The sequence below is a fragment of the Anthonomus grandis genome, chromosome 7, assembly GCF_022605725.1.
Source record: "Anthonomus grandis grandis chromosome 7, icAntGran1.3, whole genome shotgun sequence".
NCBI lineage: Eukaryota > Metazoa > Arthropoda > Insecta > Coleoptera > Curculionidae > Anthonomus > Anthonomus grandis.
Genome location: NC_065552.1, coordinates 14,971,932 through 14,990,111, shown reverse-complemented (window position 1 = coordinate 14,990,111; position 18,180 = coordinate 14,971,932). Strand labels below are relative to the sequence as shown.

General features: G+C 30.8%; 2 protein-coding genes across 6 annotated transcripts in view; both read left to right on the top strand.

The window, feature by feature from the left end:
- The first annotated feature begins 1,145 nt into the window (after positions 1–1,145).
- LOC126738684 (uncharacterized) lies at positions 1,146–3,220 on the top strand. Of its 4 annotated transcripts, none has more exons than XM_050444125.1 (3): positions 1,146–1,403; positions 2,554–2,876; positions 3,010–3,220. In XM_050444125.1, exons 2-3 carry the CDS (start codon positions 2,565–2,567, stop codon positions 3,058–3,060), a joined length of 363 nt encoding a protein of 120 aa, XP_050300082.1. In that variant the 5' UTR covers positions 1,146–1,403; positions 2,554–2,564; the 3' UTR covers positions 3,061–3,220. The 4 variants fall into 4 exon arrangements, with proteins under 4 accessions (XP_050300082.1, XP_050300080.1, XP_050300078.1 ...); XM_050444123.1 differs by having other exon boundaries at positions 2,550–2,876; XM_050444121.1 differs by having other exon boundaries at positions 2,511–2,876.
- Positions 3,221–5,044: 1,824 nt separating this feature from the next.
- The window catches only part of LOC126738930 (uncharacterized), an 83,161-nt gene continuing 70,025 nt past the window's right edge, over positions 5,045–18,180 (top strand). The window contains exon 1 of one of the 2 annotated variants that reach the window (XM_050444418.1): positions 5,045–5,283. The gene's annotated coding sequence lies outside the window, so the exon portion shown is untranslated. Of the gene's footprint in view, positions 5,284–8,143; positions 8,300–18,180 lie in introns of those variants that run through there. The other variant, XM_050444419.1, reaches the window with a different exon arrangement.

Here is an 18,180-nt window from a genome sequence, read left to right as displayed (position 1 = left end):
TCTACGCATATGAACGCACACTGGAAGGATGAACCTCCTATGTAGCATATTGAAATAAGCTAATCTCTTACTGGGTACATAACTAAAAATATTTTCAAAAAATAATTTTGAGAAACACGTAAGAGAGACACACGAGCCTCTCAGAACAATCCCTATCACTCATGCTCTTGTCTTATCTGTATGTCTCTCTTGTCATGTCTCTTAAGTCTTTATACATGCATTGGTTCACAGGGCTTTACCACAATTAATAGGCCGAGGTTAGTACAGGATGTAACTTTTAATATGTAGGGTTTACCTAAGTTTCAACTGTGGGGGCATCGTCAAGATTAAAAATACCTCAATTAAGAAATGAGCTTTAATATCATCCCTTGAATTACTATGTCCCAGATATAACCCCTTAGAAAAACAGACACATAGTAGCATATGTCCTGCCGGTCCTCTTTAAAAAGTGCAGTCCTTCCCACTCAAAGGGAATTCCTTCGTAGTCGGAGGCTAATATTCTACGAACCAATCATTCCTACCTAAGGGTAGAAGAATAATTAAAAGTAATTACCTAAAAAAATTTGATTTTCCGCGATTTTGAACTTAAATTGAGTAAGCATTTTCTTACACCTCATTATTTGGTTCTGGGAGCGTACTTATTAATGTTCTTAATTAAATGTATCTGATACAATAATAAACAATTATTTTAATAGATATACATAATTATATTTTTATGTTAAAAGCTATAATTTACATCTAATTGAATTTATTTTAAACACGAATTAAAATATGTTTTAAATACACATTAAAATAAAATAAATATATTATTTTATATCTTTTTATCAGTCCGTTATCATCCATAGCCTTCATCGCAGTAGATTATCAGCCAATACCGGATTAACTTACTAAAAAGCGTTTTAATGATACGTAAAAAAATCAGTTTATAGTATGGGTACTTCTGTACTGTTACAAGTTGTATTACAGTAAAGATGATACAGGCAATATTTTTCAAACACACGGATTAAATGATGAACTATAGTGGAATGTTTTCTTAAAACATTCCACTATATTTTTTACTATAGTTTTCTTAAACATTCCACGTTTAGGACAAAAATTAATGTCAATGAATTTTTGACTGATAGTGAAGTTCTGGTGTCGTTTAGAGATACCAGCAATTTTTGTATGTATATTATTTTTATGTCAAGAATTGTCTTTAGACGAAGATTTTGATAAAACGAGAATTTGCTTTCTTATGAAGAAAAATATTGATATATTGCCTGGCTGCTTTTTATTGGAAGTATCGGAACACTTTCTTTATAATTATTTAAGCCCGCTAGCAAGGGAAGCGGCTGTTAATTACTGCAGCTAAATTGTAACGTACATTATCACAGTTGGTGAACAGAAGTGAAGAAGCAATAGTGGTGAGCTTTTATTTCAATTTGTTATAGTAAATAACTTGATAACATTTTGAATAATGGAAGAATGTTCTTTTTTGTGACTGCACTAAGAAGGAGGGTTATTTATATTGCAATATTTACTTGGAACATATATAACTTTATACATTATACGATATAACATATTATAAACGATATAAAAATACTAAATGATCTTGTTTGTGTAGATATTTATTAGAGGCATAATCATAAAGTGGTAAAAAATTACTTGCGCAGAAGTAGAGACTCATCAAGGCGAGTGATCTGGAGGGTCAGAGAAAATTCTGGTAGATAGAAGGCATATGGACCATTCTTAATAGAACACAATACCAAGATAAGAAAATATAAAAGGGTTTCGTGAAGCAAGTATTATGATGAACAAAAAAGTGCGTCAGAATATGGTAAACTCTCGCTAAAGAACAAAGTTGCACCATAAGATCAATTCGTGTAGAAACTCTTCTGATTTATTTCTAAACTATTTCGGGATCACCCTCCTGGAAACATCTTAATAAACCAACAACTCAGACCGAGTCTTTCATAGAGGTCATTGGGAAAACTGAAAAGTTGCCAATAAGATGTCTGCCAACCTTACATATTTGTTATCATTTTAACAATGATGCAACAACGATCAAACCTAAAAAATAGTAGCTTACCAAGACGATGAGGACTATTAGCATATTCCTTTAAATATGCAGTTTATTAAAAAAAACTGGACCATAGTAGGTTATACATCTCTGAGTAACGTTTGTAAGTTTAAATAATACAATCATATTTTTCCGTTTTGTTGACCTAGTACTATACAGGGTGTTCGACACATAAGCCGACAAAATTTTTTGGCATACTCTTGGGGTCAATTGAAAGCTTTTTAATCTTTAATATTTTATTAAAACAATCTAAGAATTCTCTGATTGCAAAAAATATGTTTGAACAAAAAATTGAAATATTTCTGAATAAAAAAACTACGAATTCGAATTCCACGCTCTCTGCATCCGAAGTGTACAATAATAATAATTTGTACTTTTAGTTGTATTTAAGCTATTGGAACTGTTAATTTTTTGGTCTTTTGATTCGCACTGACAAGTTTTTTGATTTTAGTTTGTGCTTATTTTTTGTATTATGCCTATTTACACTAAGGAAGAGTACACTGACATGGCGTGTGATGCCGCCCGCAGAAATGCTCGTGAAGCCCAAAGGATTTATCAGGAGATGCATCCTCATCGAAGATTACCTCACCACGAGACCTTTTCGACGACGTATCGTCGCTTGAGGGACACCGGAAGCGTACATTTTCAAGAGCCACGTATTAATGTCAGAGAGCAAAATCTTGCAGTTGATGAACGGATACTTCAAGCCTTCGAAGAAAATCCTAACACAAGTATTCGTGCTGTGGCGCGCGCTCTTAACCTAACCATTTGGAAAGTGTGGTCAGTTCTTCGAGCCGTCTTCTGTCTGATTCTCTTAGTAAGTGTTAAAATTTAAAGAAAAATTAGCAATCTTGTTAGACTTTTAGCAAATTGTTGAATGTACTTATTTAGACGAACAATAAAGTACAAAACTGATTGAAAGACTAAAACATTCAATTTGTTTGTTACAGGTCTTGCAGAAGGTGATCCTGCCAGGCAAATGGAATTCTGTCGGTTTTTAATGCACACAGATGTAGACGATAGAGGATTGTTAAAACGAATTCTATGGACAGACGAATCCTGTTTTAACCGCGAGGGTATTACGAATCTACATAATTTGTACCATTGAGAAACAAATGGTAGAAATCTCATGAAATAAATGAAATAAAACTCTTAATTTTTGCTATTTTTTTTAATTAAATTTTGACGATGATTTTTTTAAACAATTACTGACTTTGTTAAATAAAAAAACTTGTATGTTCCTTTAGGACAATCAGTCGAAACAAAAACTGTTAAGTATTTAAATACCATAGATAAAGGATTTTTTTTTTAATAAAAATTTTATTGTCACATATAAAAAAGTTATATGGTTTTAAAGGCGACGTTTTAAGTAATTTGAGAAATAACATTAAAAAAATTCATATTTTCGTGACAGTAACTTTTAGGACCCAAGGTATTAGGGTAAAAAGCTTTCAAATAACCCCAAGAATATGCTAAAAAATTTTGTTGATTATGTGCCGAACACCCTGTATATGTTACGGCTAATGTAATTCATTTGTATTAATATAATTTTGCAACTCAACCCAATACTTTTGGAAAATGATGTAGAATGACCGGTGAAAGTAATAAATGTATTGAGATTTTTCAAAATTATCACTGTCTTTGGTGATTCTATATATTAGCCGGAGAATATACATAATAACCATTTTATTACATTAACCGTAACAATCGTATTATATGCACATCCCAGATGAAAGCGCAGTATTTGAAATTGGGGTCTACAAGGGAATTGTTCCATATTTTAAGTAAATTCTGATATAAAATATCACGTAATTGATAGAATTTGTAAGATATATTCCTAATTTTTTTATCCAAAAAGGCAATATGTTCCTCTCACTTTCAATATTGATCCAATATAACTCTTAGATATTTTATTTGTTTAATATTTTTTGTCTTTATGCAATTAGATGGGCTTACAGTTATCTTTCAGTGAGGTTTAAGTTAACCAAAATGGTACTTATTATCAAGACTGAAAAAACAGCATATTCTCAGGCAAAATCCTGTAGACCTCGAGAAAATGCTACACAGCGAAAAGTTTAACAGAGACAATACTATAAATTTTTGCTCAAAGATCAGAAAGCCTTTGGAAAACAATGAAGTTAAACGGTGCTGGATATACAGAGAGTGAATTCAGTAAAGTAAGGTGCATTTGCTCAAAGATCAGAAAGCCTTTGGAAAACAATGAAGTTAAACCGTACTGGATATACAGAGAGTGGATTCAGTAAAGTAGGTTCAATGATATACATGCATGCTCAATAGCAGATTAGTAGGCAACGAACGTTGTCTGCTTGATCAAAAAATCGAAGCCCGAGTAACATCAGGATGCCGCCAGGGAACGATCTTGTTCTTCCTACAAGAGCGGATTTTTTAACATGGTGATAAACGGCCGCCTACTGAAGGAATTCAAGTGGAGATCTATAAGATAAGCAGACAATGAGGCTCGAAATAGAGGTTTAATAATAGATAAGGCTTAATAATAGAATGGAAACTGAGAAAGGTTAATGATGCTTCTCAAGCCATTCTACAGTATAGTAGGATAACTAGTATGGTAGGTTTAATTACAAACCCTAAAAATTATGAAATATTTGTATAGATATTAGATTAGTTTAAGAAATATTTTAACCAAGTTCAAATGATCTTTTTTATTGTAACAGAGGGCAGCAGAGATCAACAGAGGCAAGCATAGTATACACATAATCTTACATAGTTTACGACTATCTTATCTTCTGTTACTTTTATTGATGTGTTTTTTAAGCGATTGCACTCTATAAGTATGTCTAGTATATCCCTACACTTCATTAAAATGCATCTGATCCACGGTGTCAGTGTCAGGCGCCACTATTATGGCTTAAGCACCTGGTCTAAAAGCTCGAGCATACCCAACCCACACGTGCGCGCCTTTGTGCAAGTCAACCAACAATAAACAAAAGTAAATCGCATGGCAGCGCAGCACATATCTTTGTTCATTTTGTTGATTCTCGTACGGCGATCGCGCTTACGGAGAGTATGATGGTTGCGAATCATCTGTTTTTTAATGATTTAAGTTCAACATGGTCTTTCTTTAGTGTGGGACTAACTTTTTCTTTATTTATTCTAGTCAGTACAAAAGTGTGAGTTCTTCATTACTAAAAAAATTAGTTTATATCTCATCATATCGGCTGTGATATTAATTAAAAGAGTAAAGGGTAAGTACATTGGTGTGAATATTTAGCGTAATTTTATACTTAATTCATGAACAGATTTCTCGTTAGTGTGACTTAGAAGTTACTTATTTTTAGACTTTACAACATTTAATAAAAGTTTTATAATAATGTAATAAAACATTTTATATATTAATATAATGCTATAAAATAATGTTAGATGCTTCGAAAAGTTTTTATGCTTTCTGTGTTTTTTAAATTTATATAAATTATTTTAAATCTTATATGTAAAACTTAGTGTATCTGTCAAGCGTGGTTTAGCTATTTTATATAAGAATTAGTTGATTATAATTTTCTACATTATGCAAAATTTTGATTTTTAAATAAACTTGGTTTTATTTCTAGTACTACTAGTAATATTATTTAGTCTATAATTAGGTAATATCATAATATTAAAACAAAACAAATACAAGGGATCTATTGTTATCTTTAGATGCTACACCCACAATTTCGGACCATTATTTTTTCTGTATGTCGCAGATATTAAATGATGCGACTTGGTGAAATGATGACGACTATAAAATAATGATGACTCTTTTTCTCTCTCAAAATCAATTCAACCAGGACTTAAATAATATTTACAAATTTGCTAAAAACCAGTATCTTAAGCAAAATGCCTTCAAATTACGTGTTTTTTATCTAAAAAAAAATTTGAAATTTGTAATATGAAAATTCTAGTGGTCACAGAAGTAAAGAATTAACCATTGTTTCTCATATAAATAGAAAATTAGGTATTGCCTATTTGCGACTAAATCAATTACATAAATTTAAAACGTATCTTACAGAAAAAAAAACAAAGAGCTACTTAAGCAATTCATTTATCTTGTCATTATTTGATTATGGAAAGATAATTTATGCGTTATATACAAATCTATTAAATATATTTGCATATATTTTTATTTATTATTTCTTATAGAAATTACTTAATTTCCTTCTTAAATTAATTCTCAATTCTGTCTATGTTAAATAGGAGAAGATTTATTAGTCACCAAGAAATTACAGCAATTAAACACAAAGAATAAAACTAATCGGTAGGTGTATTAACTTTTACAAAATTTCAAATATTACAAAATTCGACGAAATATTGAATATTTCACCATTTACCAATTTATAAATAACAAAAAAAAATCGAAGAATTTGTAACTAAAAAAAACCAATAGTGCAAGGTGACCAACAGGTTTACAGTTTGCTGATTTACAGAGATATCCCTTACACAAAAATTTAAAAAAAAAACAATAATTTAATAATAAATATTCTACTGGAAAAGAAAGAACATACCTAACGGGAGCATGGGAAGAGGATCAGGATATGAAAGAAAATATAAGGGAAGATGAGAGAAATTATATAACGATTTATGGCAACGTTCAAATCCTTTCAGGAACGCTTTATTGATAAAGCAATATTATGACAACTAACTCAGGTATGTTGGAAGTTTGAAGTATTATCAATGTCTTTTAAATTTTTAATTTTAAGGTACAAGATTATATGACAACTTTTGTTTAGGATTAAATTTACTGTTTTTCGATTTTTATTTCACTATCGCAATCGGCGGAAAAAAATACTACTAGTTTCTCTATTTAACTGACTTAATAGCTCCAATAGTAACCAAGTTAGCAATATTGCCAATTTAAATTTGAAAACCCTATATATTAATATTTGTTTATCATTCACTGTTAAAAACCGCAGAAATCTTACCGAAACTACCGTAAGGAATATAAATCCTTAATAAAAATTACGATACCGCTTTTACGTTCGACCCTCTATGTCAATGAAGTGCTAAGAAAATAATTTTAAAACCTTAGATAAATATCTTAAAAAAAACTATAGGTTCATTCAGAAAAATAAATTTTTAAAATTATTTGTTAATTTATTTCGACACAAATAAGATACTCATACTTGTATTAACAATTATATTGTAACAGTAAATAAATCAGCATGCAAAAAAGTCATAATGCGTGATAAATTTTAACAAATATATCTAAATTCTTCCCATGATAAGTTATAATTAGATATTCTATTTCCCTAAAATAATTTCTTAAGTTTAATATTCTTTCTTTGGACATTTTTTTTTAAATTATATTGAAGGTAAACAGTATTCACAAACTAAACTGTTAGTTTATTTAATTTAATAACTTAATTCATACCCCAACCGTTAAAATTCACTCACAACACCCAAAATTTCGTCATCAGCAAGTTACTCCTAATTATAGCAGTGTAATTAGCCTGCAAAAAAATTTACAAAGTGTGACCAACAAATTGACTAAAAATAACATGCGTTAATTTACATCGAATGCCAGGGACGCTTCTGTGTAAGCTTAGCTTTCATATTTCGATTAAACTTAACATACTGTTATTAAAATTCTGAGAAATTAAAACAGTTTTGTGGGCTTTATTTCTTCTTTACAATTTTTGTTTTACTTCTCTAACATTTTTAATTGCTCCTTTCTTATAACTAAAAAAAAAAAATATTTAGTAAAAGATTTTTTGAAAAGAAAAAGTTATTATTTATGGTTAGAACTTAATATCTTCATGATATTTGTGCTTTAAGATCAGTAGTAGAATTACTTTTAATAGATAATTTTAATCATCCCAATATGACACAAGATTATCAAACTATATCAGATTCTTTATTCGACTATATAATTAATTTAAGCATGTTATCTGGAAATAAGATTTTTTATAAAGAAAAGCGTTTACTAATGGAAAAGTATTATTAATATAATATGTTTAACAGTAAATATTCATTTATTGTGAAACAAACGTACTCATTCACATTTCTATACTTCTATATCTGCCATATTATCGCTAATTTAAAACAACCTATATAGTGATATATGTTTAAGTACATAGCTAGTTGATTTTATAATTAAAACAACATCAGCTTATACAGTTTTATTGTGGTGCTATCAGTGAAATTACTTCAAAATGATATTTAAAAGAGTGAGACTGCAATAAGACCCGCTACGTTTTATAGTAAATTTCCAATAATATATATTAACAGGTAAGACTTTGAATATTTATTAAAATAAATGTCCGGCTCACAGTAAATTACGTATTAATCTAGTTTAAGTAAACTGCCTATAATTTTGTTATAAGAAATTCCTGCTAGACTCGGCGAATACAACGAAAAATTAAATATTCATGTGATGAAGTCATTGCCAACCAAACTTAGTATTCAGAATATTATTTAGTATTTATTTTCAATCAATTTTTAAGGCTATTGACGTTACCCAAAGGACTGCTTTACCGAAGGTCGGGATATTCGTAAATAAAAATCAATTTGTTCGGAACAATTAGATCCGGTGATGTCACTAGACCGCGACTCCTTATTTATGTAGATGTATCACGAATACTAGATATTGTACAGTACATTATTGGAAATCTAATTATAGTTTTCCTATTTTCATGACCTATATAATTTATTTTCATTATAGCATTACTAAATTTCTTAGTATAAAAAATTATAGGAAAGGGTAGTTTTAAAATTATATTATTTAAAATAGTTTTTTTATGTAATAAGTGTGTAAAATGATCCATTTTTTCTGACTGGGAAATTAATACAATTCCCATGAATAAAAAAAGGGAATTTTACACACGGTAACATACAACATTTTTTCTACTACCAAAGAAAACATAAGAAAAATAACAAATTCAAAATGTGTGTAATATATAATATTAATGTGTAATATATAATACTAATAGTGCATAAAAAATGTATCTCTGATTTTTTCAAACAATTTTTGACCAATTATAAATTAAATGTCACAATACTTGTACGTAAAAAGTGAAACATTATAAACCCTGGGAATTGTGTAAAGAGCGTACTTTACGGACGGAGAAAAACAATTTTTATTTGTATATGCTGATGAAAATTATCTGGCCCTTTAAAAACAAGTACAATTTTTTAACTCTGTTAAGTAGAAATTTAAAAGTATGTCCATCCAGTAGATAGATTTATAGAACGCAAAAAAAATTGATTTAATTTTTTAGTATTAAATAAATTATTTCAAATATATCATAGGAATGTATTTCACTTGTGATATTTACGACAACATGTATGTATTGCGCTTGTGATATTTGCGACAATATTTTTAAGAATTATGATGAATATGGATATAGTTAGATGGCGCAGACGAGATTTACTTTATTTTAGTTGGTGTAAAAATTGTATTACATGGAAATCTTTGTTTTCTTAAGAATTTTTTTCTTGTTTTTCATTGTGGATGTTATTAACCTTTTAAAAGAAATTATATAAGAACTTTCAATAAAATAACGACTTCGAGTATATTTCTCTTTTAAACTTGATTTAATTTCAAAGTAGTAGACGTGACATAGATTTGACACGTTGACAGGGTAAGTGGTAAGCAACTTCACTTTAGGCAAATTTTAAAAGAACTAAGATATTATATACGGGTTTATATTATATAATTCTCTGATATTTTACATGTCGGTTTTTTTTAAGTATTTTTAAGATAAAAAGTTTCTATACATTATGTGGTCTTAAATGCGTGGCTTTTAAAATACAGAGAGATTATAAAGAGATGATACTATCTGTCTCCCGCACCAATGCACAACTCTCTTGCCAAAAGCCTGTAAGTACACATATGTTTTTCATCCAAAAAATCTATAAGATATTTTAATTTAGAAATAAAATAATGGATTTTCTTCGTGACGTCCTCAGTATGTAGGTCTTACAAATAATTAAACATCAGTTTCTGTTATTAATGTGTTTGGAAAAATTTTTAGACATATTATTTAACCCATATTTTACACGTGTGAAAAATTAAAGACACAACCTGTACTTTATTAAGTTGTCTATATTAGGGAAGAGTTTAAATAAACTTTATTCTATATCTGAATTTTCTTCTGCTTACTGTTTAAGCGTGTTCCATGGCTCTCCTATATAAAAATTGCGGTACCATTTGCATAACTCACAATTTTTCTTGAATATTTAATTTTAATAGATCGTTTGCATGATATCTGAGGTAGGTCACATACAATCATTCCATATGAATTCCCACTTTTGCTGCAATTTATTTTAACAATCTTGCCGGGTTAAAAGATAGCAAGTTATTAAATCATGTGCTCTTTATCTTATACCATATATTTTTTCCGTAATAAGTAGATAGGTTTCGAGAGATATACATAAAAATACATATCAAATACAAATTATCAAATTCACTGTTGATCTCTTTTCACTATATCCGATCTTTTTAAATATTATGGCTATATTTGATGCAAGTGATATGGGTCTATATCTATCGATATGTTCTGCATTGCTGCGCTTATTTTCGACTATTTGTTTTTTAATATATTCCTTCTTGACGTTTCTAATAATTTTTGTAATGCACGTCTAAGTTGTTGGTACTTTAGGTTTGTTGTGAATGGAGCACCTTGTGTACCTTTACTGCGCCCCTTGGTCTATTGTGGCTCACTCCTAAGTGTTCATACTTCCCTAATCAAGTCCTTCTCTTTAAGAATTCGATAATTTGATTGGGAGAAGCACTGTTAATGTCTTTCGCCTTAGGTAAGACATTTCCAAAGAATTTGACTCCCTCTAGTGCCGGACATCTACATAGGATGTGCTCTGCAGTCTCGTCCTCCCCCAGTCTGCATTCGTCGATTTCCGCTAAACCATTCCTATTCATGAGGTAATGCAGTCTGCAGTGGCCGATATACAATGGCCTGACATTTATTTACTTAGATTAAAACATAAATTTTTAGCTATTATAACTAATTGTATCTTATTCTATTCTAAATATAGGTCTTAAAAGCTAAGGCGAACTTAGTAGTACTAAATAAAGTATTACAGTCTTAGTGACCCTAAGCTGGTAGACCGCTGGGAAAGTAAGTTTGCTGACCTGGGCAGAGGTGGAATGTTTATCGGGGCAGCGGTTATTCCTGTCTCAGTATGTCGCCAGGGCGGAGGTAAGGAGCATTGGAGGAGGTTGGGTGGAGTGAGAGATCCAGATAAGGAGGTTGAGGTGCTCCAAAGCAGTACTTATCCTTCAACTTCGTCATGTAATTTGCCAAGAATTGAGCTTGAAGATCTCACAGGATGGTAGTGTTGCGTGTCTACCATGGTGCGCCTGACAAAATCCTGAAAGCCCTGTTTTTCACTTCTTGGAGCATCTGCATGCAACGCGGCTGGATGTCTGCCCATGTTGGGGAAGGTGTTGGTGATTATTAGGCAGATGTAGGTTTGGTAGGTCTGGATCTTGGTCCTGCGTGACTGTTTTTGGGGTGGAAGAGGGAGTAGAGTGACGAAATCTAATCTTTGGTCTCACCAGCTTGGGCTTTGGCGTGTTTTTCTCAGGTTAAATTCTGGTCAAAGATGATAGCAGGCCTGGGCGGATCAGCCGAAATTGGTGGCTCCCCATTTCAGATAGCCAGTCGGTGCTCTCTTCCTTTTGAAAAAGAGCACCAACTGGAACTTTCCGGGGTTAACTTCCGATCTGCAGCGATCCATCCAGGAGTGCAGTAAATTAAGATGTCTCTGCAGCCTTATTTTAATGTACCCCTTTGTTATGAAGATTGCGGTGTCATCGGCGTACTGGAGTATTGTATTATATTGGAACGTAGGTAGATCCTGCATAAAAATGTTGAAAATCAGCAGGAAAGCAGGGAACCTTGGGGAACTCCTGGTCTTATTGGGCAGTGAATAGAAATAAAACCGTCGGTGCTGACATGAAACGATTGATTGGTCAAAAAAGAGTGGACAAGTTTTACAATACAAGTTTTGCTTTGTTATGCACCACGATTGTGATTGTGTGTTTTGTATTATAGGCAATAACTAATTCATTATATTTTGATAAAGTTGTAAATAAAGTTTTTCTTTATTGTTTAGAGCATTAAGAAGGCTCTTAATAATCCATTTTTATTTTTCGACTCTGAACAGTAATACGTTTTGTATTTTTACAATAGTGGTATATTTGGCCGTTGATTGGGTTATTGTTTGATAAACAGTGATAGTTACAAGGATAGAATAATTCCACGTGCAGAGTAACAAATTAGAGTGATGTTCATTTCTGACCAACAGCGCCGAGGTGGCTATTTTGCGAACCCAGTTATCGTTCAATTTTGCGTACGCGTCACTTCATTTGGAAAGCGCGGAGATCAGTGCCCTTAAATCCAGTCACCTTAAACCATAGCTGTTTTTGCAGCAATTTGATCTAGTATATCCTCTTAAGTTGATTTTTTTCTCTTAGACCTTCTCTGGTCTCCAACTAATTTTAGGTTTAAATCCTTAGAGGCTTCTTGATTTACCTTTTTTTTCTAGAGATTTACATATCTATGCAACGGTGTAATGAAGAGATGTAAATCTCTTTAAATTATATATGTCATTAAGGTTTACTCTCATAAACCTTAAGACTTTCGTAATATGTTAAAGATACTGAACGAGTTTTTTCTTTATATATTTATAGTAAAATGCTTAATTTTACTCTAATCTTCTTTAAACTGTATTAAATATAGGTAAATATAGGTAAAGTAGGTAATTCTTCATATTTTTATAAAAAGTTACAATTCATAAGCATATATTTTACTGAATTTGATATTCACACAGAGCTATGGTTTGATAGTTAGGATTTATAGTTAACATTTAATCACAATAAATAATAAGACTAGTAGTAAAAAAAATAGTTACAAGTGTCGTTCTGGGTATTTTAAAAAGAATTAATTATTGAATGCCCTGTTCAATTTCGAAGAAAATTGCCTTAAATATATTATTAAAGGATAGCTAAGTTCTCATATAAGATTAAGTTTGGAATTAATATTGTAATTTATAATTTTCTTTGTAAAATATTAAATAATGCTAAATATTGGAAGGGTGAATCGACTTCTACCCTACTGGAGAATTTCTTCAAATTCTTATGTTTTTATTAGGAAAGATTCACTTTCATATATGCAGGGTCAGTCAGGAGAAACGCACCAAACTAGATGTATATGTACAAGTGAAAATAATTAAAAAAACATATTTTATAAGTTCTTATGCAAAAAATATTGCGTAATAATAAACAAAACAACATTTTCTACATTAATGTTGTTTTAACAATGTTTTAACAAATGTTAAAAAAGAGCGCCGATAACTTCACACAGTCTACTTCATCGGGCAAGAACCCTTGTTGATTATCTGATTCATATCTTTCTTTGATCAACACTGCCGCATTTCTAATGCATCAAATTAGGGCCTTCCGAGTATCGACTTGTACACCTCATTTTTAAACTAATTTTTAAGCATCACTAATAATATTCCAGTGGTGTGAGGTCTGGAAATCTTGAAGGCCAGTGAATAGGACCACCGCGGCCAATCCATAGTCCTAGAAACTCTTCGTCCAAATATTGCAGGACCTGACGAGTCAGTGCGGTAGCTCCATGGAGCTGATAATACATTTGCATTTTTTTTCTAATAATACTTTTAACTTTTAAATTAATTAAATAATTATCGACCATACTACACCACACGTTTACCGAAAATTTTTGCTAAAAATTAGTGAAAATTAGTTTCGACTGTTCCATGTGGATTTTCATCTGACCATACATGAAAGTTGTGAGTATTGTTGATACCAGTGAATGTTGCTTTATTGGTAATAAGTATGTGCGATACAAAAGGACGAATATTATTTATCCAACAACCAAATTACATATGCTTTCTAACATATTCTTCCAGTTGTAGGTGCTGTACACGCTATATATGGTATGGATATAGGCCTTGCTCGTGAAGCGTGTTAATTACTCTTTGCTTTTATCTTTATATTATAATTTTATAGCCAAACAGCCGCTCATTTTAATAATGTCCAAATGACCTTCGGTACACTGATGGTTAAACACAATGAGGCGTAAAATTGTTCATTAGATATAAATTAAAAATTTCACCGCAAATTATTTATTATGAGACAGAGTACAGAGCAATTTATATAGCAATAATATGAGGGACTTAATTAATTGAGCCAAACAGGCCGTCAATCAAAGACATAAAAATTCGTGTTTATCCCTTAAAAAAAAATAAAATGAAAAATATAGAAATATTTTATTTTGAGGTTTTTCCAAAAGCTTTTTAAAGGTTTAATAATTTTTAAATTAATGGTTTTTACAAATCTGTAATCTCGGCATATCCTGAAAGCGCAGCATTCACATAAGGTATCAAGGATGAACAGGAACTGTATAGAGTCACGAAGGAAACTGATTATATCGCCTTAAGAAAATATTAATAAATATATTATTATATGAGTAGTTTCTCCGCAGTTAATTTTCCCTGTAATAGTACAAATGTTTTGTAGCATAATACATTTAAATTGTATAAATCGCCACAATCGAAGAAATGTTTTTTAAGGACGAACCACAGCATATGGTATTTTTGTAGAGAGATGATGGAATGTGCAAACAAGGATAAAATAGGAATGGGAACAAGGAAAAGAAATATTCAAGCAGAATATTTTATTTACTGATAAGTCATCTTTTTTCCTTCATTGATATCACAATCTATCTGTTGCGGTAGATATGCAACAGAAAATAAATATTTAAAATAATATTTACGGAGATTAATACGGGGAGCTTGCTATATGGTGTGTTTTTGTATATTATACAGTGCTACTTAAATTTACATATCAACAAAAGTTTTGAGAAAGTAATGAAAGTATTACATTCTACAATTTCTTTACAATTTTCGTCCGCATTCCACAAACAAACAAATTTTTAGCACTTTTAAATATTATCAAATTTAGATTATTTATTTATAAAATATAAAGAAAAACAAAAAAAATTAAAAAACCTTGAAGGTTATTATTATTATTCAATAGTATTTTAATCTTTTTCTTCTTCAATATGTAATTGGCGTCCTAAAAATGGTCAACATGTTGAGCACCGAGACTTTGAAGTGTCTTAAACGATTAATCAGTTCATCGCTCAGTTCTGAGATCCACGCTAGAGTACTTCCAGAGTAACTAAAGGAAGCGTTTCGCTTCCTTATCATTTTTGCTATCCGAGATAAATTATCTGGTTAACGAGTCCCGGTCCAGGTTCTCATATGAGAGAAAAAGTGCTACTCTTTGCATAGCAGACTTTGTTGGGTTTGGTTTTGACTTCTTGAGTTTCAGACGGGTTATCGCATCAACCACAAATTTGTACCCTTTTTTAGTTTTTAATATCCTTCAAAAAGCAGTGTTTAAGAGAAGATTAAAACTCTCTTCGTTTAAACTATTTTTTTTTGAAAGCTTCAATCCTCTCTCGAAAATGTTAACATTGTTATAGCGAAGCACGTATCGAGAATAGAATGAAAAGTAATTATTAATGGTAAAACTGTTTTGGAATTTAGGCATCGCACCAAAGATTCGAACCATAGGACTAATTTGTATTGCGGTATCTTTTCTGTCACCATACATCCATGTTTTGTTTAGCTCTGAGAGTACCAGAAGACATAGCATTGAAAGATTAATGTATAAGCCAGGATTTTAGCATAGTTATTTTATCTGTCGGTCTTTATTGGTTGCAACCTAAACTGGAAGAAATATCTTAACCTTTTGAAGCGAAAAAATTTGGTATTAACAAGACTCATAAAACGTCCTACAAACATGTTTGCCTGCTTATAATACATCTTGGTTGGTAAATTTTTACAAGCTCTCTTTTCTGATCACATTATTAGTACAAAGGTAGCATTAAATGTCCTGCTAGATCTTCCATAAATTTATCTCTAAAGTATTATTTCTTTTAAAGATTCGCTAGGAGAAAATGGATAGACACGATCTCACAATTTATGAATCTTGTAGCAAGGTACATGAAACACTGAATAATACTCCATAATAATAATAAATAATATAATAGAGTGCTCCAAAGCTAATAAGGGGATAATAAATGACTAGGACTAAAGATGCGTAGTCAAATGTTGAAGGTTGCTAGGCGATGGAAGCTTATGAACCATATTCACAGGCGTAGGGTCTAATTAGAAAGTTTTCTATGTTAGAAGAATCGTATAATATCGTGTAATTTGATAATATTTATTACTCTTTTAACAGTTTGAGGAGCTACCAGTTGAGAAGTAAACCAAAATATGCAAATACTTAAAAAATATGAGCATATCCAAATTCAAAAAGACCATATTTTATATTGAGTGCCGCCATGTACAGTTTAAAATTTGTTGTAAGTACAGCATCTCTATATGAAAACTGGTCAGCAAGCAAGCAGCGATAGTATAGGAATATATCCACTTTTAGATTTTGAATCCGATTAACATTTTGATTCAAAATTTGAATGTGGCTAAAAATTGCAAAACTTTTTTTTTTCTATAATGCAATATATTATATGTATATGTATGTATGTATGTTTATTTGTTACATATATGTTTGAATAGTAGACCCTGTATATTTTAATTTATCATAGATGTGTAGATTTTTAACTTCCTTATAACTTTTATATTAATATTATTTGATAACCTCTGTATATTTTGAAATAATTAGGACTTCTAGTTTTTTTTTCCTAACCCTGATATGTCTATAGTTTATAATTGTAATAAATGTAAATTTATATCGATTTTATGATTGTTTTATTGCTTTAGTAAAGTAGCTTTGAAAGAATATTACCAAAACATTGAAACTAAATTACTTTAATAACTTTAATTTATTCATTAAATACTATAAAAAAAATCGCCCGTCACAGCCGTCTTAGATTTCGTTCACGCATCTTGCCGTTCGTCGCTGTCTCTTTTCTAGCTTTGGAGGTTCCTACTCCATTGAATAAAACAGCCCTCACTCCGCGTCATCCTTCAGCTAGTCAACAAGTCTTCTTTGTTCTTTTTAGTTCCTCGTATCCATGAACTTAATAAATATACCTGGACTGCTAATGCATGCATATGGCCCCCATACCCAAAAATAACCACTGCCTGGTGGCCGCCATTTTTATAGTGGTTGTCTCCTTTTGATGTTGGTTACTCTGAACATTTTCAGTATCGCCAACAAAAAATATATTAAATAACGGTAATGAAGTTGACGACGCTTGCGTTTGACCTGTCACGAAATAAATTTACTATTTTCATTGACATTGTTTTTAAACCATCATTGAGATTCCAAAATCAGGCACTAAAATCTCGACGCGATCACTCGATATGACTGATCCTTAAAAATATTGTCAATGGTGAGTATAGCGGATTTTTGGTGATTTGTAAACGACAGGCTTGGGTATATGGTCTGCTTCAGGCGATCTAGCTTCCTCCTTATGTAACACATGGATAATGTATCAGCATTCTTATTTGAACGTATTTGGTTTACTGTTTCTCAAAAGCAAATTATTGTGAATTATCTGTCTGTGTTGTTTATCATAGAATATATAGAGTTTATTTTTACTATATAAACCTTTGCTAATTACAAATCCTTATAAAATCATCTATATTTTGATTCTTATAGATGGTTGTACCTATTAATGTGGAAACTCTCTTTATAGAAGGAAAGTAGAAGTAGTAAAGTAAAAATAGAAAGAAAATAAAAGTGTTTTTAACCAAATTTATTATTGTATTAGGACTTATTTACATGGTATTAAGATTCAGAATAATAAAACAAATATTTTAAAGCACATGCATTTATCCCAAGTTAATTGAAACTGTCTCATTTTAGGTGAAAATTACTTTCTTTCATAAATTTAAAACGAAATTTTTAAAGAAGTACAAGAAAAATACTTAGATCTAATACCGCAACTGTCTAACTAAATGTAACTTTTTATTTTGTTTTTTTAAACATAACCTCCCAAAAACTTATTAATTGTTTTATTTGCCTACAATTGGCACACCTGCAATTTGTCAGAGTGACCAACATCAAAAGAACATAATCACGGAAAATGGCGGCCACCTAGTGGTGGTCAATGGTCATTCACTTTTCATTGAATTGGCAGTCCAGGTAT